General features: G+C 36.3%; 1 protein-coding gene and 1 pseudogene across 2 annotated transcripts in view; both read right to left on the bottom strand.

Moving 5' to 3' along the window:
* The window catches only part of ADK (adenosine kinase), a 561731-nt gene that overhangs the window by 170672 nt on the left and 367062 nt on the right, over positions 1 to 23997 (bottom strand). For both annotated transcript variants that reach the window (XM_012460167.2, XM_012460168.2), the window contains exon 7: positions 19841 to 20011. In XM_012460167.2, coding sequence (XP_012315590.1) covers positions 19841 to 20011 — 171 coding nt within the window. The remainder of the gene's footprint in view (positions 1 to 19840; positions 20012 to 23997) is intronic.
* LOC105722596 (large ribosomal subunit protein bL35m-like) lies at positions 17596 to 18676 on the bottom strand (annotated as a pseudogene).

Genomic DNA, 23997 nt, shown 5'->3' with positions numbered 1-23997 from the left:
GCAAGGACTTCATGACTAAAACACCAAAAGTATTGGCAACAAAAGCCAAAACAGACAAATGGGATCTAATTAAACTCCATAGCTTCTGTATATCAAAAGAAACAATTATTAGAGTGAACCAGCAACCAATAGAATGGGAAAAAATTTTTTGCAATCTACACATCTGATAAATGGCTAATATCCAGAATCTACAAAGAATTAAAAGAGATTTACAAAACAAACAAACAAACAAACCCATTCAAAAGTGGGCGAAGGATATGAACAGACACTTTTCAAAAGACATTTATGAGGCCAACAAACATATGAAAAAATGCTCATCATCATTAGTCATTAGAGAAATGTAAATCAAAACCACATTGAGATACCATCTCATACCAGTTAGAATGGCGATCATTAAAAAATCTGGAGACAACAGATGCTGGAGAGGATGTGGAGAAATAGGAACACTTTTACACTGTTGATGGGAGTGTAAATTAGTTTAACCATTGTGGAAGACAGTGTGGTGATCCCTCAAGGACCTAGAAATAGAAATTCCATTTGACCCAGCAATCCCATTATTGGGCATATATCCAAAGGCTTATAAATTGTTCTACTATAAGGACACATGCACACGAATGTTCATTGCAGCACTGTTTACAATAGCAAAGACTGGGAACCAACCCAAATGCCCATTGATGATAGACTGGACAAGGAAAATGTGACACATATACACCATGGAATACTATGCAACCATAAAAAACGATGAGTTCGTGTCCTTTGTAGGGACAAGGATGAATCTGGAAACCATCATTCTCAGCCAACTGATACAACAACAGAAAAACAAACACTGCATGTTCTCACTCACAGGCAGTTGTTGAACAATGAGAACACATGGACATAGGGAGGGAAGCATCATACACTGGGGTCTTTTGTGGCGGAAATAGGAGAGGGACAGTGGGAAGTAGGGACGTTGGGGAGGGATAATATGGGGATAAATGCCAGATATAGGTGATGGTGGGATGGAGGCAGGAAACCATATTGCCATGTATGTACCTATGCAACAGTCCTGTATGTTTTACACATGTACCCCAGAACCTAAAGTGCAGTAAAATATATATATCTTAAAAAAGGGAAAATACATTAACAAATAATTACAAAACCATGTAAGCATTATAATTGTATACATAAGATCACAGAATCACATTTATAAAATAACCAAATGAATGGGAGTGGAGAACGGAGGGAAAAGAGGGGATAATGTGACGTAGGGAATATATGAAATGAGTATTAATGATAAGAAAACATGAATTGTTATGCAGTACAGAAGAAAGGAAGAGGTACTTGTAGCAGAGAAGTATAACATGAAAATATAGGGCCAGGAAAATGAAACTAAAGAGTGTATAATGGGGATTCTTTCATATTCCTCTAAGGTGTCTAATAAAATAGCAAAAAACAAAAAACGAAGAGAAAGAGAGAGATAAAAGAATCTTTAAAGTCTGTACCTTAAAGAATGACCAATGTTTATTTCTTGGATTACTTTTACTGTGCTAAAATGGATTGGCTGGTGCTAAATGAATGGACTAAATGCTACACTCTTAAAACGGTTTAATTATTGCAGCAACTAAGTATTTGAAATAAAGCTAGAATTTTACACTCTTCTAATGAATTCCATTTGATAGCAATGCTTCATAAACAATTGATAGCCAAATATTAAAATAACCCCATTAGAAACAGGCACTCACCTACACTGCAGCTGAGAATGAAAACATTTTTAATTATTTTGGAGAGGAATTTGGCAACACTAAACAAAATGTAATATGCACTTATCCTTTAATCCAACAATACCATTTCTACGAATTTACTCTGAAGAAATATGTCTAGCAATACAAGAAATATGCCTGAATACGATTATTCATTGAAAGATTGTTTTTAAGTGCAAACTCTGGAAACAGTATTAATGTCCATACATAAGAGAATGATTAGATAAAAGATGGTACATTCACACAATGGGGAAAATGCAACTATAAAAAATGAGGATCACTGTGGCTGCATGTCTGTAATCCCAGCACTTTGGGAGGCCACAGCAGAAGGATTGCTTGAGCCCAGGAGTTCAAGACCAGCCTGGGCAACACAGCAAGACCCTGTCTCAATTTAAAAAAAAAAATGAAATAAAATTAAAAATGAGGATGATCTCTATGAGCTTTTATGGAATGATTTCTAAGATATACTTGATTGAAAAAATGCTAAGTTCAAAGAGGATCTATCTATATTGTGCTACCTTTCATGTAATAAAGAAGATACAATAAAATATGAATTTAGCTGCTCATTTGTACTAAAATAAATGTAGAAATGTGAGCCAGAAACTACTGAGATTATTTATAAACAGTAGGTAGGAAGAAACAGGGTAGGAATACAAAGAGAATGGGGAATGAGGAAGATGAGAGATACAGGAAGAGCAACACTTCTGAGTAAACCTTTTTATATAGTTCTGATGTTAAGAACCATATAAATGTTTCACATACTTAAAAAAAATTAAAGTACTTGGAGGGCAAAGGAACTAATTTTAACTAAAATCGGTATTTTGACAATATACACAAAGGCTAAAGACAAAAAGAATCATACATAGATATTGAGCTCTACTTAGTAAATTTGTTTTTCACAGAATAGTAGTTATTATTGTGTGACAAACTGTCCCAAAACTTAGTGACATAAAATAACAAACACTTATATCCAGAGTTTCTATGGATCAGGAATCCAGGTATGGCTTAGCTGATGCCTCTGACTCAAGATCTCACAAGACTGCAATTGAGATTTAGACCAGGGCTGCAGTGGTCTCATGTTTCAGGGAGCATTTGCTTCCAAGGTCACTCATGTGACCTCCTGGGCTCAAATGATCCTCTTACCTCAACCTCCCAAGTAGCTGGGACTACAAGTGCATGCCACCATGCCCAGCTAATTTTTATATTTTTAATAGAGATAGGGTTACACCACGTTGCCCAGGCTGGTCTTGAACACCTAAGCTCAAGCAATCTGTCCTCCTCGGCCCCACAAAGTGCTGGGATTACAGGTGTAAGCAACTATGCCTGGCCAAAAATAGTACCTTTGAAGTCAATAAACTGGGCCAACACTTTCTTAACCAAGTGATCAAAGTTAGTATTACCACTAATGAAACATACTAAAATCTTAATATAATGTGTAAAAAAAGACACAATAGCATTTCTGTGTTCTGTTTTTTTTAAGGGGAAGCCGCCTTGCTCTGTAACTCAGGCTGGAGTCCAGGGTTGCAATCACGGCTCACTGCAGCCTCAAATTCCTGGGCTCAAGCGATCCTCCTGTCTCAGCCTCCCAAGTAGTTGGGACTACAGGAATGTGTCACCATGCCTGGCTAATTTTAATTTTTGTAGAGACAGCATCTTGCTATGTTGCCCAGGCTGTTTCTATGGTATTCTTATCAAAAATGTGTTAATCATGAGGAAACTCCACACTGAAGGGCATTCTGCAAAAAACCAATCAGTACTCTACAAAGCCTGTCATGGTCACAAAAGACAAAGACTGAAGAACTGTTCTAGATTAAAGAGACTAAGGAAATGTGATTACTAAATGCAATGTGAGGATCCTGGACTGGATCTGGATCAGTCAAAAAGGATATTAGGAGTGTTCCAAATGTGAACATCCTATATATCCATATTATAATTATCAAAACTAAAAAATTTATGCTAGGCTGGGTACAGTGACTCTTACCTGTAATCCTAGCACTTTGGGAGGTCAAGGCAGGAAAATTACCTGAGGTCAGGAGTTTGAGATCAGCCTTGCCAATGTGGCGAAACCCTTAGTAACACAAAAATTAGCCAGGCATGGTGGCAAGCGCTTGTAACCCTAGCTACTCAGGAGGCTGAGGCAGGAGAATCACTTGAACCCAGGAAGTGGAGGTTGCAGTGAGCCGAGACTGTGCCACTGCACTCCAGCCTGGGTGACAGAGTGAGAATCTATATCAAAATAAACAAAAAATAACAAAATACCATTGACTAATCAATGACACTTATTTAAATTTTGCTAATTATCTCCCTTATGTCAGAATTTTGGCTTCTTGGCTCCTGGTTGCTCTATGAAAAACTCAAGAGCTAAGTGAAAAGACAGGTTTTCTAAATTTAGGTCTAGCACTTTTTCTACTGTGATATAAATTTACAGTTTTTATTTATAAGTCAATGTCATTAAATGATTTTTAATAAACAATAATTTTTGGCTGTCTCTTGTCTGTAATTCCAGGACTTTAGGAAGCCGAGGTGGGCAGATCACTTGAGGCCTGGAGTTCAGGATCAGTCTGGCTAATGTGGCAAAACCCCATCTCTACTAAAAATACAAACATTAGCTGGTGTGATGGCACATGCCTGTATTCCCAGCAGAAAGCTGAGGCTTGAGGATTGCTTGAACCTGGGAGGTAGGGTTTGCAGTGAGCTGAGATTGCACCACTGCACTCCAGACTGGGTGACAGAGCAGGACCTTGTCTCAAAAAAAAAAAAAAAAAAATTAAAGAAGAACCTTAAATATTATCATATATTTAATATTTTTCATTATTTTTATATTATGGCATACTATACAAATAATACCAAAATAATCACTTACAAATTTATGGTACAGTAACAGAAACAAAGATTAATTGAAATAGTGAATAAAACAGAAAAGGATTACTGCATAAAATATGATTATCTCCATAGTAATTCAAACTATTTCAAATTACACAGTGTTTTCCTTTACTTCAGTCTATTTATTTTCCCCTTGCAATGAAAAACATTTAAATGCTCCTCTTGATTTTCTTATAATTTTTAATTTTTAAAAATCAACACATAATAATTAGATGGCTTTTTACCAGTGATGGATGTTAGGTTGGGGATGATTTAAAAGAATTTAATCTTCAGAGAGGCAATGTAGTTGACATAAAGAGGAAACAGAATAAGAAAGAAAGGATAGAGATATGTAGAAAGGAAGGGAGATGCAGAGCATATAGTTAAACACCCTTTGCATTTTCTGAATCTTTCCCATAGCACATCTTTACAACATGCCACTGACATTAGAAGTCTCCCTTGTGCTACAGTCAATCTCACTTTTTTCAGCTGAGTAAATATATCAGAAAAACACTAGGGAGAAAGTTAAATCTAGGAGCTAACCAGCAATCTTATGAAGCAACAGTTCTATGTTAACTCAAATTTCATTATCTGCCCCAGAAAATACAACTATGTCAGAATTTCCACCATAAGTTTTTGTTTTTTTCTGAAGGGGTTATGTACATCCTCCAAAAAAGTTTCTTTCTCCCTTCTTTGATGATTTTATAACAACCTTACAACAGCTCCTTTTATTGCTTATAGCAGAAAAAGGGGAATAAAGAGATCTATAGACACAGTCTCAGAAAAGTGACTTCCATCTCTCTCAGGAAGAAACAGGGCATTTCTGTATACTTTAAAAGGCAGAATTACCATTTTAGATATAGCCTCATTCCCTACATTCTTGGGAGAAATATTCTGATATGAAGGAAAGATCATCTCTTTTGTCAGAATATGGATCTAGGTAACAGTCTTGAATCCCTGGAAATACTTAGAAATCACATCCTTTAAAGAATTAGACTTGGCCAGGCTTGGTAGCTCAAGCCTGTAATCCCAGAAAGTTAGGGAGGTCAACACGGGAAGATAGCTTGAGGCCAGGAGTTTAGGACCAGCCTGGGCAACACAGTGAGACCTTGTCTCTAACTAACTGATAATTAATATATAAATACACACATACATACAAAAATAAATAAAAGAATTAATCTTGACACAAATATTTTAAAATTCAAAAAAGAATTCTCTGTGTATATGGACTTGATAAAAACTTTGCTTTTTTCTCCCAAACATGTTCCCCAGTGCACAGAAAAATAGTTCTAAAAATTAAAATAATATCTTTACAAAGAAAAGAAAGTCTCTTAACCAAAAGGAGAATATCTCAAAGAAGGTATATGTATGTATAATTACACATAGATTGATAAAGACTTTTTATCTTAAAATAGCAAATGACTTCTATTTTACAGATGTATAGAACTGAAAAATAACTTCAGATAAGATACCTGCATCAAAGTTATTTACAATTTAAATAACTGCTTCAAATTATTAATTCACTATTAGATATATTAAAATGGGATTAACAGTGTAAAAAATATCAATAAAGTCTCCTTCCGTCTCCATGGCTGTAAAATGTGTAACAGAAGAAAAAGGCAGTATGTCCCATCTGGTTTAATAAAATGATGATGATAGTTTATTTATGAAGAGATACAAGCATCATTCAGGTTTAGAAGATATGGATAACAAACCTAAAGACAATTTTTATATTTTCTTTTAAAATATCCTGATCTATCTAGCAGTATTTCTGTTTTTGGCCACATTCTGTCCAAATATGAGTGAAGCTACTCAACAACAAAAACAACCAAAACAAACTACAGAATTTTTCTCACTGTTTTGTAATTCATTTGTTGATAAACCAGATATTTTTAAGTTAACTCACCAATCAGTAAAGAAAGTAATTTCAATTTTCCTGGTATATATTAGAGATTTTAAATATACTGAATTCTCTGTGAGGTTAACAGGAAAAATGGCTTTCCCTATACGGAAATTTGCAATGTGGAAATATTGCCAGGAAAGGACTGATGAAGCGGAGCTATATATTATTATTATTTTTTTTTTTTCTGAGACGAAGTCTCTCTCTGTTGCCAGGCTGGAGTGCAGTGGCAGGATCTCTGCTCACTGCACCCTCCGCCTCCCAAGTTCAAGCAGTTCTCTTGTTTCAGCCTCCAAGTAGCTGGGACTACAGGCGTGTGTCACCATCCCTAGCTAATTTTTGTATTTTTAGTAGAGATGGGGGTTCACCATGTTGGCCAGGATGATCTTGTTCTCCTAACCTCATGATCTGCCCATCTCGGCCTCCCAAAGTGCTGGAATTACAGGCGTGAGCCACCACGCCCAGCCTATGTTATCTTTATAAACTGAAATCATTTCTGAAATTCAAAATGCTAGATAGGAGGGAGAGCTTTATCTAAAGCATACCATTCTTATCTATATGAAAAAATTCAGCTGAATTCTTCTGCCCCATTTCAAACTGTTATTTTATTATTGAAACTATCTTAAAGTGCATGGTATGGGTGATTTGACATTTCACTGTGGAATTAAGTGGAAACTCTTGACAAAGCAGTTATTATCATGAGATAATTGACCCTATTTGAGAGTTAAGCATCCTGAGGCAAAGTTGAGTGTACTTAATCCTGGCAGGTTAATTATCTAGTGATTATGGCGCCTTGAAAGGTATTACTCCTAAGAGCCATTTGCAAAATGACATAATTTTTAAAAACTTCTTAATTTAATAAAAATGAAAAACAAGAATAATCAAGTTCTTTAGTCATCTACTGCTAGATAATGACTACAAAGCAGCTTGCATTAATGAGCATCAATGGATTATAATTACCTTTGTGTTGAATGTCCTTTATTAAGCTGATTTCATGTGAGTGCAGCTAACAAATGGTTGTTGCTGAAGGGAAAATTTCAAACTTCGAAGAAGTCAGAAACAAATTAAAACTACAATGTAATATTTCAAGAGTTTTTATACTACAGTAATTTTGGAATTACTGTAACAAGGGTAACCAATCAATTTAGATGTGTAATTTAAAAGTACAAAGTACAATGTAAAAGGTTACCAAATATTTTAAATTAAAGAAACAGAAATTTGTCACTACATATTTCTGAACTTTGGCTGAAAATCAAAACCACAGTGAGATGCCACCTCATGCCCAGCAGGATAGCTATTATTTTTTAAATGCAAATTAAGTGTTGTTGAGGAGGTGGAGAAACTGGAACCCTTGTGTGTTGATGGTGAGAATGTAAAATGGTGTAGCTGCCATGGATCCAACAGTTTCACATCTAGGTATATATCCAAAAGAATTAGAAGCAGGAACTCAAACAGATAATTGTACATTAACATTCACAGTACCACTGTTTATAATAATCAAAGGTGGAAACAAATTAAATATTTATGAACAGAGGAATCAATAAAACAAAATTTCACACATACAGTGAAATATTATTCAGCCTTAAAAAAATGAAATTCTGATAACATGCTATAACATGGATGAAGTTTAAAAATATCATGCTAAGTGAAATTAAGTCAAATAACTTTTATATGATCCTATTTGTATGAGGCACCTAAAACAGGCAAATTCATAGACAGACAGTAAAACAGTTACTAAGGGCGACAGGGGAGGAGGGAACAGGACACATGGAGTTATTGTTTAATGGGTACAGAGCTTCTGCTTGGGTTGATTAAAAAAAAGTTCTGGAAATGAATAGTAGTGATGGCTACACAACATTGCGAATGTACTTAATGCCACTGATTTGTACACTTAAAAATAGTTTAAATGGTATAAATTTTATATTATGTATTTTTTACCAGGATTAAAAAGAGAAAGTAAATCATATAATTTAGTAATTATAGTTTGTTTGTGTCACAAAAATATAGCAATGATATTATTGTGGATACTTCACTTTTTGTCCCAGCATGTATCTAACCAAATACTTTCAGATATTCTTTGGAGAGGAATATCATTTCCCTTGGGTTCATTAAACAAAAAAGGAATAGTGGGGTCACAAATGGGAAGAACTCAGCTTAAAATGCACTACAATTAAGGCTATACTCATAGTAAAAACAAAGAACTACCTAAAATAAATGTCAGGCATTATTTTAGATTTCAAAACAGGAACTTTGTTAATTTATAATAAAATCTATCAGTATGACTCAATGTTAGAATATGGGAAAAAATGAATAACCAGCCTTATGTTAAAGCTATAGGAAAAAATTTTAAAGATTATCTAGTATTTCTATGCAAATCCCCTTAATTTACAGATGAGGAAATGGAAGAAATAGTAGCTGATAAATAAACCAGAGAGATGATTAAGGGAAAAAAATAGCTTTCATAAACATTTTATTTTAATATATAAAGATACATCATTTGCTAATATTTAAAATAAGTACACACCTGTATTCTCAGCTCTTTGCGAGGCAGAGGCGGGCAGATTACTTGAGGCCAGGAGTTCAAAACCAGCCTGGTCAACATGGCAAAACCCCATCTCTACTAAAAATATAAAAGTTAGTAGGGCATGATGGGAGGCCGAGGTACAAAAACTGCTTGAACCTGGGAAGTGAAGGTTGCAGTTAGCTGAGATTTTCTGGAAAAGAGCAAGACTCTGTCTCCAAAAAAAAAAAAAAATATATATATATATATATATATGGTCAAGACATTTGAGCATGCCTATTGACTTCCTAGAGTTTTTCTTACAGAACCACATCTAGAATTCATAGTTTATGAATTCTAATTTTACTTTTAAAAAATTTTATTTTTAGACAGGGTCTTAGATTGTTACCCAGACCAGAGTACAGTCACATGATCATGGCTCACTGCAGCCTCAACCTCCCAGGCACAAGCGATCCTCCCAACTCAGTCTCCTGAGTAGCTGGGAATACAGGTGTGTGCTACCATGCTCAGCTAATTTAAAAAAATATTTGTAGAAAGAAAATGTGGCACATATACATCATGGAATACTATGCAGCCACAAAAAACGATGAGTTCATGTCCTTTGTAGAGACATGGATGAATCTGGAAACCCTCATTCTCAGCAAACTGACACAAGAACAGAAAACCAAACACTGCATGTTTTCATGTTTTATAGGTGGATGATGAACAATGAGAACACTTGGGCACAGGGAAGGGAACAACACTCACTGGGCTAGGTGGGGAGGTGGAGGGGAGGGGAGGGACAGCAGGGGGTGGGGAGGACAGGGAGAGATAGCACTGGGAGAATGTCTGATGTAGGTGGCGGGGGTGGGGAGAGCGGGGTTGGAGGATGATGGAGACAGCAAACCACCGTGGCATGTATGTACCTATGCAACAATCCTGCAGGATGCAGGATGTGCACATGTACCCCAGAGACCAAAGTACAATTTTTTAAAAAAGCTAAAAAAAATATGTAAATATGTATTTATAGAGATGGGGTCCTACTATGTTGCCCAGGCTAGTTTCCAATACCGCTGCTCAAGCAATCCTCCCACTTCAACCTCCCAAAGTGCTGGGATTACAGGTGTGAGCTATGGTGACCAGCCTAGTTTGAATTTCTTTAAAGCAGAGAGAAAAACACAAAAACATCTATGAAGCACTCCTGAATACAGATGTTTACAGCTTTTTTACTGCCTTTAATCTTTTACACTTTTCATGCCCACATCCAATTCAATAGCAACCTTAAAAATAACTCATATGTATTTAGTTTTGTACCCAAATGTAACTCATTTAAACGAATTCTCATTTTACTTAATAGAACTTAACGGCTCAGAATAATTTTTCCTATTTTTAACCATATAAATGGAACCACAAAGTATAAATTCATTTTAATAGCTTTACTTTGAGGTATAACTGACATACAATAATTGGCACAAATTAAAAGTGTATAATTAGATAAATTTTGACATATGTATAACGTTATAGAACCACAACCTCAATCGGAACATATCTATTACTCCTAAAAGTTTCCTCATGCTCGATCACAAACGAGCATGAGGAAACTTTTAGGAGTAACAGATGTGTAATAGCACATAGAGAGCACATCCCTGTCCCCAGACAACAATGGATCTGCCATCACTATAAATTTCTTTGCATTTTGTACTTTATAGTATCTTTCACTCAGCATAGGTATTCTGAAATTCATCTATGCTGCCATTTCATTTCTTAACAATAGTACAATTCTTTGATAGTTCAGTAGTATTCTATTCTATGAAAACATAACCATTTGTTTATGCAGTTACCAGTTGGTGGACATTTGGTTTGTTTTCCAGACTTTGGTTATTACAAATAAAGCTGCTACGAACCTTTGTGTATGTCTTTACATGGATAGATGCTTTCCTTTGTCCTGGGTGAATATCTAGGAGTGGGATAGCTAGATCATTTGGAGGATGTATATTTAACTTTGTAAGAAACAAGAAAACCATTCTCCAAAGTAGTTGTACCATTTTACATTCCAGCAGCTCCATACATCCTTACCAATATTTGGTATGGTCACACTTTTAGACATTCTAATAGCTGTGCAGTTGTTTGTTATATGGGTTGAAGTTTGTGTTTTTGGATATGGATATTCAATTGCTCCAGAATGACTTGTCAAAAAGACTTTTTTCTCCATGAAATAGATGCTGAAACATTGTTGAAAATCAATTTAGGTCTATTTCTGAACTCTCCCTTCTGTTCCATGGACTATTTTTCTATCATTACACCAATGCCACATTGTCTGGATTATGTAGCTTTGTAATAAGTCTTCAAATTATGGTAAGGTCCTCTGATTTGGTTCTTTTTAAATCCACATTGGTTTGGCTATTCTAGTCCAGTGCTTTTCCATATAAATATTAGAATCAACTTGTTGAGTTTTAAAAAAAAACCTCTGAAATTCTGACTAAAATAAATGAAACTATATTTTGAGTAGAATTTATATTTAACAGTACAGAGCCTTCCAGTCCATGAACATGATATATCTTCCATTAGGGTCTCCTTAAATTTTTTCAACAAGGCATTTCTCAAGGCGTTCAGTGTATACATCTTTGGTCTGGTTTATCCCAAAGTAAATACTTTGTAATACTTTTTGATGGTATTGAAAATAGTATTTTTAAATTTTAATTTCTGGTTGTTTCTTGAATAAGAAACAACAGAAAGCACATCTGAATTTAAAATTTTTATTCTGTATGCTACTATCTTGCTAATGTCACTTTGTTCTAATTGCTTTCTTTTATTTTGGAGATGGAGTCTTGCTCTGTTGCCCAGGCTAGAGTGCAGTGGCACAATCTAGGTTCATTGTATCCTCTGCCTCTCTGGTTCTCCTGCCTCAGCCTCCCAAATAGCTGGGATTATAGGCAAGTGCCACCACACCCGGCTAATTTTTGTATTTTTAGTAGAGATGGGGTTTCACCATGTTGGCCTGGCTGGTCTGACCTCAAGTGATCCACGAGCCTCGGCCTCCCAAAGTGCTGAGATTACAGGTGTGAGCCACTGTGCCCAGCCAGTTCTAATAGCTTTTTGAAGATCACATTAGATTTTATTTGAAGATGATCATGGTTTTGATAATAAAGACAGTTTTACTTCCTTCTTTCTAAATCTGGATGTTTTTCATGCTTTGTTAGCACTGGCTAGAACCTCCAAAACAATGTTGAATAGAAGTGGAAAGAATGAATATCCTTGATTTGTTGTTTCTCATCTTAGGCAAAAGCATTCAATCTTCCACCATTAGGTATGATATTAACTATATATTCTTGGTGGATGTTCTTTATTGACTTTAAGAAGTTCCCTTACTCCTACTATTCTGAGGGCTTTTGTTTTTTTTGACACAGTGTTACTCTGTTACCCAGGCTGGAGTGAGGTGGTGTGATCTTGGCTCACTGGAACCTCTCCTTCCCCGGTTCAAGTGATTCTCCTGCTTCAGCCTCCGGAGTAGCTGGGATTATACGCACCTGCCACTACGCCCGGCTATCTTGCATATTATTAATAGAGACAGGGTTTTCCCATGTTGGCCAGGCTGGTCTCAAACTCCTGACCCCAAGTGATCCGCCCACCTCAGTCTCCCCGAAGTGCTAGGATTATGGGATTACAGGCCTGAGCCACCACCCTGTCTCTGAGGGCTGTGTGTGTGTGTATGTGTGTGTGTGTGTGTGAGTATTTGAGTGTATGTGTCTGCTGGAGTGCAGTGGCACATCTCGGCTCACTGCAACCTCCGGCACCCCAGTTCAAGTGATTCTCCTGCCTCAGCCTTCCTAGTAGCTGGGATTACAGGTGTGTGCCACCACGCCCAGCTAATTTTTGTATATTTAGTAGAGACAGGGTTTCACCATGTTGGCCAGGCTGGTTTCAAATTCCTCACCTCAAATGGTCTGCCTGCCTCTGCCTCCCAAAGTGTTGGCATTACGGATGTGAGCCATCATGCCCAGCCTCCGAGGGCTTTTAACAGAAATAGATGTCTGATTTTTTCAAAAGCTTTTAGGATAATCATGTGATTTTTCTTTTTTAGTCTTAATATGTTTAATTACATTGATGGATTTTGAAATGTTAAACTAGCTGGACGCAGTGGCTCACGCCTGTAATCCCAGCACTTTGGGAGACTGAGGCAGGAGAATTGCTTGAACCCGGCGGAGGAGGGGGGAGCCGGCAGAGGTTGTAGTGAGCTGAGATCACGCCAGCCTGGGAAACAAGAGCAAAACTCTGTCTCGAAAAAAAAAACTAAAAAAAGGTAAACCAATTCTACACTCCTAGTCATGATGAATTACTCTTAATATAGTGTTGTGTTTGATTTGCAAAAATTATCTGAAGAATTTTTGAATCTATGTTTATGAGGGATATTGGTCTGTAATTTTCTTTTCTTGCAATATTTTGTTTTTGGTATGAAGGTAATGCTGACCTTATGAAATAAGATAGGTATATTTTTCCTTCTTCAATTTTCTGGGATAGTTTGTATACAATTGATATTACATCTTTCTGAAATGTGTGGTGAAATTCAACACTGCCAAGTGCAATGGCTCATACTTATAATCCCAGCACTTTGGGAGGCTAAGGTGGGTGGATCGCTTGAGCACAGGAGGTTAAAACCAGCCTGGGCAACAAAGTGAGACCTCCTCTCTACAAAAGTTAAAAATTAGCCAGGCATGCCTGTCATCCTAGCTTCTCGGGAGGCTGGGGTAGGAGGATCACTTGAACCTAGGAGTCTGAGTTTGCAGTGAGCCACCTCTGGGTGACAGAGCGAGATCTTGTCTCAAACAAACAAACAAACAAAACAAAAAAGAATGAACCACTAAAGCAATCCAGCCTTTGAGTTTTCCTTGTAGCAAGGGTTTTAACTACAAATTCAATTTCTTTAATAACTTAAAGAGCCTTTTTCTATTTCTTCTTGAGTATGATTTAGTACTTTTTGTCTTTTAAGAAATTTGTTCATTTCATAAAGGTTGTCAAATATATTGCAATAATATTGATAAGAGGGACCAGAACATCTTCTAGTCTAGAGCTGATTTTACCCCACTAATGGGATAAAATCCCTTTTAATGCTCTGAGGCCTCATGAATTATGAGGTTATCCACTCTGACTAGTAGGATAGGAATGGTTACAAATTCTCATGTGTACACTGAGGATTGTCCTCTATAATCTTTTTGGGTGGTTCTTTTCCTGGTCTTCCTTAATTTCTTCACAAATATGCACTGACTTATACTCAGCTGAAGACTTGGTGGGATTCTACAAATGTCCTGTGTTCTCTCTCTATTCAGCTCTTTCTTCTCTGGCACTTTTAACCTGCAAACACTAGCTGTCTTAGACTCCTTGAATTTACAGCTCTAACTCCTCATTAAAAGAGACTGCAAGGCTCTACTTGAGTTACCTTTCTTTTTTTTTTTTTGAGAGTTACCCTGGCTGGAGTGCAGCGGTGCAATCTTGGCTCACTGCAACCTCCACTTTCCTGGTTCAAGCAATTCTCATGCCTCACTCACCTGAGTAGCTGGGATTACAGGTGCACAACTTTTTTGGTAGAGATGGGGTTTCACCATGTTGGCCAGGCTGGTCTCGAACTCCTGACCTCAGGTGGTCCACCACCCTCTGCCTCCCAAAATGCTGGGACTGATTACAGGAGTGAGCCATCATGCCTAGCCCACCATCAACTTTAAAATATTGCCACAGTCTTTATCAGACATACACTCCGAAAGTCCTTACTACCTTCCAATCTTACACAAAGGGAGTTGGAATCTTGACCCTTTCTCTCCCAGGAGGCCTCTGTACCTTGGCTCACTGCAACCTCCGCCTCCCAGGTTCAAGCAATTTTCCTGCCTCAGCCTCCTGAGCAGCTGGGATTACTGGTGCGTGCCACCACACCCAGGTAATTTTTAAAATTTTTCGCAGAGATGTGGTTTCATTATGTTGGCCAGGCTGGTCTTAAACTCCTAATCTCAAGTGATCCACCTGCCTGAGCCTCCCAAAGTGCTGGTATTATAGGCGTGAGCCACCGTGCCCAGCCTTAGTTACCCTTCTTGTACTGTGGCCTGGAAATTATCTCCAAGGCATTAGCTGGGGTCATCATCAAATATATCTTATTTATTTATTGTCTCACAGGGATCATTGATCATTGCCTATGAAGAAATAATCTTTATGGACAAAATATTTTTTTTAAATATTGAAGCTATTGGAAGTTTTAAATCATCATTACTTCTATACAATCGTCTGAGAAAAAGAAGGTAATATCATGTAGAAAATAAGGTCCAAGTGTGTCTTTTCAGCTGAGTTTTGACATTTTGAAAATTTATACTAAACACAGTATATTTTATTTTTTCGAGGGGGGAGGATTAAAGAATCCTATGTATAGAAATATATTTTATCCTTCATCACATTTTAGAAGTAAAATGTCCTTTTTTTCCCTGAAGAACTAAAGATAACTTATTATTACTATAGTATTTAAGGAGAAAAAACAATAGATGATGAGATTAAAGGGATAAAGCATTTTACTCTACTTGCTTTTTATAATAAAATATGGTATAATTTTTATTATCCCTATTAAATTTCATCACTCAACTGATATTTAGAGTCTACTAACATTTAAAAAAATCTGATTTTGACCTTCAACTTACCTAGTATGTATTAAGGTGCTGTATTATTTGCATTTGAATTATATGCAAATATAGCTTATCTAAATCACTGTTACTTTACTTAAGCAAAACTAGGGTAAACACTGAGGCATACCCCTAGAAATCGATTTATTTATCAATAGACCTTTTGAGACTGCTTCAATAAAATACCAAATACCTCTAATTGTCCTATAGCCAGTCTTTATTATTCTTTAATCCATATAATGACAGAAGTTCTCAAATATACCATGCATTCACTGCTTATTGGTCTGCCATAATAGGTACTATATAAATACCTCTTGAAGTGAATTCAAATGAAGAATAATCACACCAAAAGAGAAAAGATTTTCTTGCCCCAGGACTTATAGCCAGGTAGCAGCTTACAGTTTGACTACTTCCTCTTCTAGGTGGGGAAAATAATTCCTTTAATAATCTATACTAAGCTGTGATCCAACTTCTAAGTTTACTGATTTGTAGAATCAATCTTTTTTAAAAATTGTGGTAAACTACACATAGGATAAAATTTTCCATTTTAAGTATTCAATTCAGTGGCACTAAATACATTCACAGTGTGTGGCACAACTATCACCACTATCCATTTCCAGAACTTTTTAATCATCCCAAACAGAAGCTCTGTACTTATTACACAATAATGCCTCATTCCTCCCCACCCCATTCCCAGGTAACCACTGTCCTACTTAGTGTGTCTCTATGAATTTGCCTATTCTAGGTACCTCATGTAAGAGGAATTATTCTAAGAAAATCCAAATAGTTGATGTGTCTGGCTTATTTTACTTAACATAGTATTTTCAAAATTCATTCATGTTGTAGCATGTATCGAAATTTCATTTGAGGCTAAATAATACTCCATTGTGCATATGCATGAAATTTTGTTTATTCATCTGTTGATAAATATTTGATTTGCTTCTATCTCAGCTATTGTGAATAATGCTGCTATGGACATTGGTGTATAATTATCTGAGTCCCTGCTTTCAGTTATTTCAGGTAACATATCTAGAAGTAGAACTGCTAGATCATATGGTAATAATTTTATGTTTAACATCTCGAGGAACCATCAAATTGTCTTCTACAGCAGTTGTATTATTTTACATTCCCACCAGCAATACACAAGGGTTTCCAATTTCTCCATATCTTTACCAATACTTGCTAATTTCCATTTTTTTAAATAATTGCCATTCTGATGGGTGTGAAGTAGTATCTAATTTTGGTTTACATTTGTACTTACTGACAGGCTATGTTGAGCATCTTTTCATGAGTTTACTGGCCATTTGCATATCTTCTTCGAATAAATGTTTATTAAATTTCTTTGATCATTATTGAATTATGTTGTTTTCTTATTGTTGAGTTATTACTGTGTTAAATATTCTGAATATGAATCCTTTATCAGATATATGATTTGCAAATATTAACTCCCATTCCTCTAGTTGTCTTTTCACATTCTTAATAGTGTCCTTTGATGCACAAAAGTGGTTAATTTTGATGATGTCTAATTCATCTATTTTTTCCATTTGTTGCTTGTACTTTGGAGATTTTTCTTTTTTCCTTTCGTGAAGATTGGTTTGATCTCATCAACATCTGCTGCAAAGTTAAATCACTTTTGGGCCCATTCTTTTAGCATCATTCCCTGGTACTAAATATATTTTCTACCTTCTTTTTACATGTCTTTTACAAATTTGAGCTTTTTTTTTTAAGTTTTAAAACTTTTATAAGTTTAATGTTGTCACTGTATGTTTACATATTCATTGGTACAATTTACATCAAGTTTTATACTTATCCATTTTTGCAAAGATATCATGTACACAAATTTACATATTCAATAACTGAGAAACAAGTGAAACTTCTGAGCTACATTTTCAGGTTTGTTTGATCATGATACTTCTGATAAGAATCATTGACATAACAGTTTCACCTCTTCCAGAAGGATGTCATCATTTTATCTTAAGAGTTTACTCTGGGTTTTATTGCAGAATACAAATTCGCTCAATCACTTTTTTCTTGAAGGTGACTTTTTCCATAATTTTTTCTTAGAACCAGCCCTTCTCCTCACCCAAAGGCCACAATGAAGTCGAAGAAACCTGTAGATGACAGCTTACACAGTCTTTCTCTTGCCTTTTTGTGTACTGATGTATGTTAGAGATCTGACAAGCAGGTTCAGGACACTTGGGAGCAAGGGGGCTCCTCTATTAAGGATCACTGAAATTTGCCCATGTGTCAGGTTTCTCTCAGATGTGGTAAGTCTGGAAGTGGAGGAAACAACTGGTGTCTGAATATGACTAAAATGTCTAGTGGACAATACAGAAATGAGAGATGCATTCTTGACACAGTTTTGGTAGGCTGAAGATACCAAAATATTCAGGGGCTGTAAGATTCCTGAAGCTGCTCTACCTGCGCCAGCAAAGGCAGAGGCAGCCATCTTGTCATCTTCCAAATTTAAGCTCTTATTAAACAGTTTTCTGCGTGCTCTGCAATTATTTTTTTTAAAGGCCTCTGTACATTCTCTCCTTAAGATCATTTGTGACTATAAAGTCTGAATTGCATTTTTGATTGCATTGAATCCCCCTAGTCTCATTCTTTAGAATCATATTTATCTTTTTTAGAAGTTTTAAGATTTGTCTCTTAAACTCTAGAGAACATATTTAAGTGCTGTCAGTCTGATCTTTCTTGACTATTAAGAACTCTGAGACTAAGTGTCAGTTTCTCCAAATGATTCTCAAAACTACTGAGACCAATGCTTTAATGTTATTCAAAGGGCTTGAGTAGCACCTTTCCCAGTTACTTCTTTTAGCCGCTAGAAAATAAGATTGTTAATAAGGAAAAACTAAATGGTAGATTTTAGTCGATTTAGACTTCTAGCAGTTATCTGGTACTTCACTTTTACCACCATTTCTTGCTAGTATCTCAATTTGTGAATTATCAAGAATATAGCATTTCCTTCTAATGTCACCATTTGTAACCAATTTAATCATCACCTTTATAGATACACTATGATGTCATTTCTATGGATCATCCTTTAATCTTTACCCAGGTGATCTCATAAATTTCCAGGTCAATTTTTATGTTATTTTAGGCAGACAGCAGTTATTAGATATAAAATTGATGAATATATTCAAGCTGTGTTAGAACTGTGGAATTAGAATCAGAATGAACTTCTGGGACGATTAATACAACACCTTCATTTTATACATTAGAACATCAAGTGACATGGCCAAGTCACAGGAAGGCACACTGAAGGCTTTTTTCCTCTTCCATGGATTTTAAAAGAGGTATAAACAGCAAATAAGCAAAAAAAAAAAAAAAAAAAAAAATTCCCTAATTTAGAATGGAAGAAAATACATTCTTGGTAGAAAGAGAAAACTAACTATTGAGATGAAATTCCATTTTATCACCTTCAAGTATAACAAACAAATATTAACAAAAATGACATTATTAATAAAGAAATATAAATGTAATATATCAAAATTTACTCATAATTTATTAAATGAAAATTGAATGGACTTAGACTCTGAAAAGACTTAAAAAAGTGATGAATGTGTTTTTTATCCTGACAGTGGTCATAGTAACAGGTCAGGTATCCATCTGTAAAAACTCACAGAAATTACATTAAACCTCAAACACCTAAATTTTAAAAAATAAATGTTGGGCCAGGAGCGGTGGCTCATGCCTGTAATCCCAGCACTTTGGGAGGCCGAGGAGGGCGGATCACCTGAGGTTAGGAGTTCTTGACTAGCCTGGCCAACATGTTGAAACCCTGTCTCTACTAAAAATACAAAAATTAGCTGGGCATGGTGGTGGGTGCCTATAATCCCAGCTACTTAGGAGGCTGAGGCAGGAGAGCTGCTTGAACATGGAAAGCGGAGGTTGCAGTGAGCCGAGATTACACCATTACTCTCCAGTATGGGCGACAAGAGCGAAACTCCATTGTAAAAAAATAAAAATAAATAAATGTTTCACTAAGTAAGAAGACAGTATATACTGACGGAAATATTGAAAATACTGAGAGCAGTCGACATTGAGGCAATTTTGTTGCACAATTCTCAAGGATATTTACACAAAAATTTAGGTTTTAATTTATATATTTCTAAATATATATATATGTAGATCAGAAACAAACAAAACCCCAGACTCTTTTAAAAAAGGAAAGGTAACTCACCGTCTCATTTCCAAAAAGTATGTCAACAAAAGGCATAACTTTCATCAGTGATTCCTTGTATAACTGGCTAATAAATGGTGCAGACAGATTCAAAGTGAAAATCTTGTTGTTTTCAGAAGCATGGCGAGCCACTTTTAACACTGACTCTGGGGAAACTGTAAGGAAAAAGCCCTGGATGAAGAAAAAAGAAGGGAAAATTAAAAATGCCATTTCCACAGCCACTGTCAGTGAGAATACAAGAAACCTACCCAAAATACAAAAGTACATAAAATACAATTATAAGATGCAAAGCAGATGCTATAAATAGCAACATTTGACTGGAAGAATATTTGATCATATGAGTACCATATACTTGATACATGCCATTACTTCAGAGAATAAAGCATTACTTATTTCAAACTAGATTTATATGCACAATACTAAAGAATTCTGGAAATTCATGAAAGAAAAAATATTTGAAAGGTCTCATTCAAGACAATAATTACATTTGAATTAGATAAACTATACTATGAAGGTAGATTGAATCCTAGTTTTTTACAAACAGTTTGGAATTTATATTTTTTGAGATAAGGTTTCACTATATCTCCCAGGTTGGTCCTGAACTCCTGGGATAAAGCAATCCTCCTACCTCAGCCCCCCAAGTAATGGGATTATAGGTGTGCACCACTGAGCCTGGCTGAGTTTGGATTCTTATAAGTGACTTAAAAATAATCTGTTTATTAAGATCTTAACGGGGAGAGAGATCCAAGATGGCTGATCACTAGCAGCTCGGGCTCCTAGCTCCCAGTGAAAGTGCAGAGAACGAGAGGATGCCACACTTTCAGACGAATATTTGTTGCTCACGGACCAGGAGATTCCCAGCAGAGGAGCCCCACGGGTCGCCAGGGCGACTCTTGTGGCCGGCGCGGCAGTTTTGCTGGTGCCTTAGCGCGCCGGTTTTTGGTGCAGAGTGCGGAGATTCCCGGGCAGAAAAGCACCATCAATCTTAACACTGCTATTTTGGCCAGTGCAGTGGACTGCTCAGATTTCGGCGCTGGGAATCAACAAGTTGGACGTCTGCTCAGAGACCTAGTTAGAAAGTCGGTAATTACAAAGACAACAGACAGATAAATATATAATGAAGGGAAGAAATCAGCGTAAAAAGGCAGAGAATACTCAAAATCAGAATGCCTCTCCCTCTACAGGGGATTGCAATTCCTCATCAGTAACGGAACAAGGCTTAATAGATTACGAGTGTGTTCCAATAACAGAAGCAGGCTTCAAAACGTGGGTGATAAGAAACTTCTGTGAATTAAAAGAACTTGTTCTAACCCAATGCAAAGAAACTAAGAACCTTGAAAAAAGGTTTGATGAAATGTTAACGAGAATGGACAATTTAGAGAGGAATATAAGTGAATTGATGGAGCTGAAAAACACAACACGAGAACTTCGCGAAGCATGCACAAGTTTAAGCAGTCGAATTGATCAAGTAGAAGAAAGGACATCAGAAGTCGAGAACCAGCTCAGTGAAATGAAACGAGAAGACAAGATTGGAGAAAAAAGGATGAAAAGGAATGAGCAAAGTCTCCAGGAAATATGGGACTATGTGAAAAGACCTAATTTACGTTTGATAGGTGTACCTGAATGTGATGAAGAGAATGAATCCAAGTTGGAAAATACTCTTCAGGATATCATTCAGGAAAATTTTCCCAACCTGGCAAGGCAGGGTAATATTCAACTCCAGGTAATACAGAGAACACCACAAAGATATTCTTCAAGAAGACCAACCCCAAGGCACATAATCGCCAGATTTATTAGGGTTGAAATGAAGGAGAAAATACTAAGGGCAGCCAGAGAGAAAGGTCAGGTTACCCATAAAGGGAAACCTATCAGACTCACAGCAGATCTCTCAGCAGAAACCCTACAAGCCAGAAAAGAGTGGGGACCAATATTTAACATCCTTAAAGAAAAGAACTTTCAACCCAGAATTTCCTATCCAGCCAAACTAAGCTTTATAATCGAAGGAAAAATTAAATCCTTTGCGAACAAACAAGTACTTAGAGAGTTCACCACCACCAGGCCTGCTTTACAAGAGCTTCTGAAAGAAGCACTATACATATAAAGGAACAACCAATATTAGCCTTTCCAAAAATATATCAAAAAGAAAAGAACATTAACACAACGAAAAATTTACACTAACTAATGGGCAAAACAGCCAGCTAGCATCAAATGCTAGTATTAAAGTTATATAAATTCTAATTGGATAAAAAGCCAAAACCCATCGGTATGCTGCATCCAGACCCATCTCACATGCAACGATACACAAATACTCAAAACAAAAAGGAGGAAGATTTATCAACCAATCAGAGAGTAAAAATAAACAAATAAAAAGCAGGAGATGCAATTCTCGCCTCTGATAAAGTAGACTTTAAAGTAAGAAAGAGCAAAAGAGGCAAAGAAGGACATTACATAATGGCAAAAGGATCAATGTAACAAGAAGAGCTAACGATTTTATAGATCAACGAGACAGAAAATTAACAAGGACATCCAGGACTTGAACTCAGACCCGGAACAAGTAAACTTAATAAACATTTATAGAACTCTCCACTTCAAATACATAAAACATACATTACCACCTCACACCTCTTCCATAAGTGACTACATAATTGGAAGTAAATCACTCCTCAGTAATCGCATAGCATTTCATAGGTTTAAATGAAATATTGGTTGGCTGCTTGTTTGTTATTTTCTTCCCTTATTCCTTCCTGTCTACATCATTAAGTATAATTATTGGTATAAAAGAGGTTTTCAATACCCATTACTAAACTGCATTCTAGCCTGGGCAAGAAAGCAATACTCCCATTCTCTCTCTCTCTTTCTCTTCCTTTTTCCTCCTCTTCTTTATTCTTTTTCTTTCTTTCTTAAAAAAAAAAAAAAAAAAAAAAAAAAAGATCTTAACTTGTGGCCAGGTACAATGAATCACACCTGGAATCCCAGTACTTTGGGAGGCCAAGATGGGCCAATCACTTGAGTCCAGGAGTTCCAAACCAGCCTGGCAACGTGACGAAACTGTGTCTATACAAAAAATTCAAAAATTAGCTGGGTGTGTTGGTGTGTGCCTGTGGTCCCAGCTACTCGTGAGGCTGAGAGGGGAGGATTGCTATAGCCCAGGAGTTGGAGATTGAAGTGAGCTGAGATCAGGCCACTGCACTCCAGCTTGGGAGACACAGTGAGACCTTGTCTCAAAATAAATAAAAAGATCATAACTTGTTACCTTAAGAAATATCTAAATTGGGTTTTTGAGGAAGATTCTGAATTAGAATTTTCAAATAATGAGAAAAGGATTCAGTAGTGCAAAAGAAAAATATTTAATTAAAATTTCATGTCAGGAAAGTTGTATTTAAAATGCTATTTATCTACAGCTTTAATATTAATGAAAGTCTTATTAAAACATATTTATGCTTTCTAGATGAAAGTATAAGCAAAGACATACATGTATATGTAGGAAATTTGGATGGTGCGCAAACAAGTAAAGGAATAGACAAAGGGCAATAACAGAAGACTTGAAAAGATCGGCAGAGTTAAGAATACAAAGGGCCTTGGGTGGCAGGGTTTTTGGTAGGCAATGTGTGAGAGGGGTAGGGATGGATCATAGGTAATGAATATTTCCTTGAAAGGAAGAAATAACAAGCTTATGGAAAAATTTAAAGCAAAGTTAATGTGGGCAGCAACAATTCAGCAACAGTTAATTAATGGCTACCTTTGGCTGTGTAAAAGAAAACCATACAAGGAGTGCTACATACAGGATTTGGCAATTGTTTAAGATGTGGAAGGCAAAGAAGAAGAGAATCAAAAGATGACTAAGATTTTTGAATCTGGTTCCACCATTAATAAAAGTGGAAAATTCCAGAATAAGATCTGGCTTAGATGGTAAAGAGTGTTTAATTGTGGTCATACTACAGTTGAGGGTCTAAGAGATCTCTAAATATCCACCAAAAAGCTGGACTCAGAGGAAAGGCCATGAATGTGATGGTCAAAGAGGTGTTGGAATTCCCAAGGTAGACAAAAGAGGACGAAGGACAGAATGGAGAACAAAAATTAGAGGAAACACAAAAAGGAAAAGGAGCAAACAAGAGGAGGGCAAATGAGAAGAATGAAGTGATGGTGGAGAAACTGAA

The sequence above is a fragment of the Aotus nancymaae genome, unplaced genomic scaffold (assembly GCF_030222135.1).
Source record: "Aotus nancymaae isolate 86718 unplaced genomic scaffold, 86718_ANA_hifiasm-v0.15.2.pri h1tg000010l, whole genome shotgun sequence".
In the NCBI taxonomy this organism is placed as follows: Eukaryota; Metazoa; Chordata; class Mammalia; order Primates; family Aotidae; genus Aotus; species Aotus nancymaae.
This window is presented reverse-complemented; position numbering and strand designations above follow the sequence as displayed.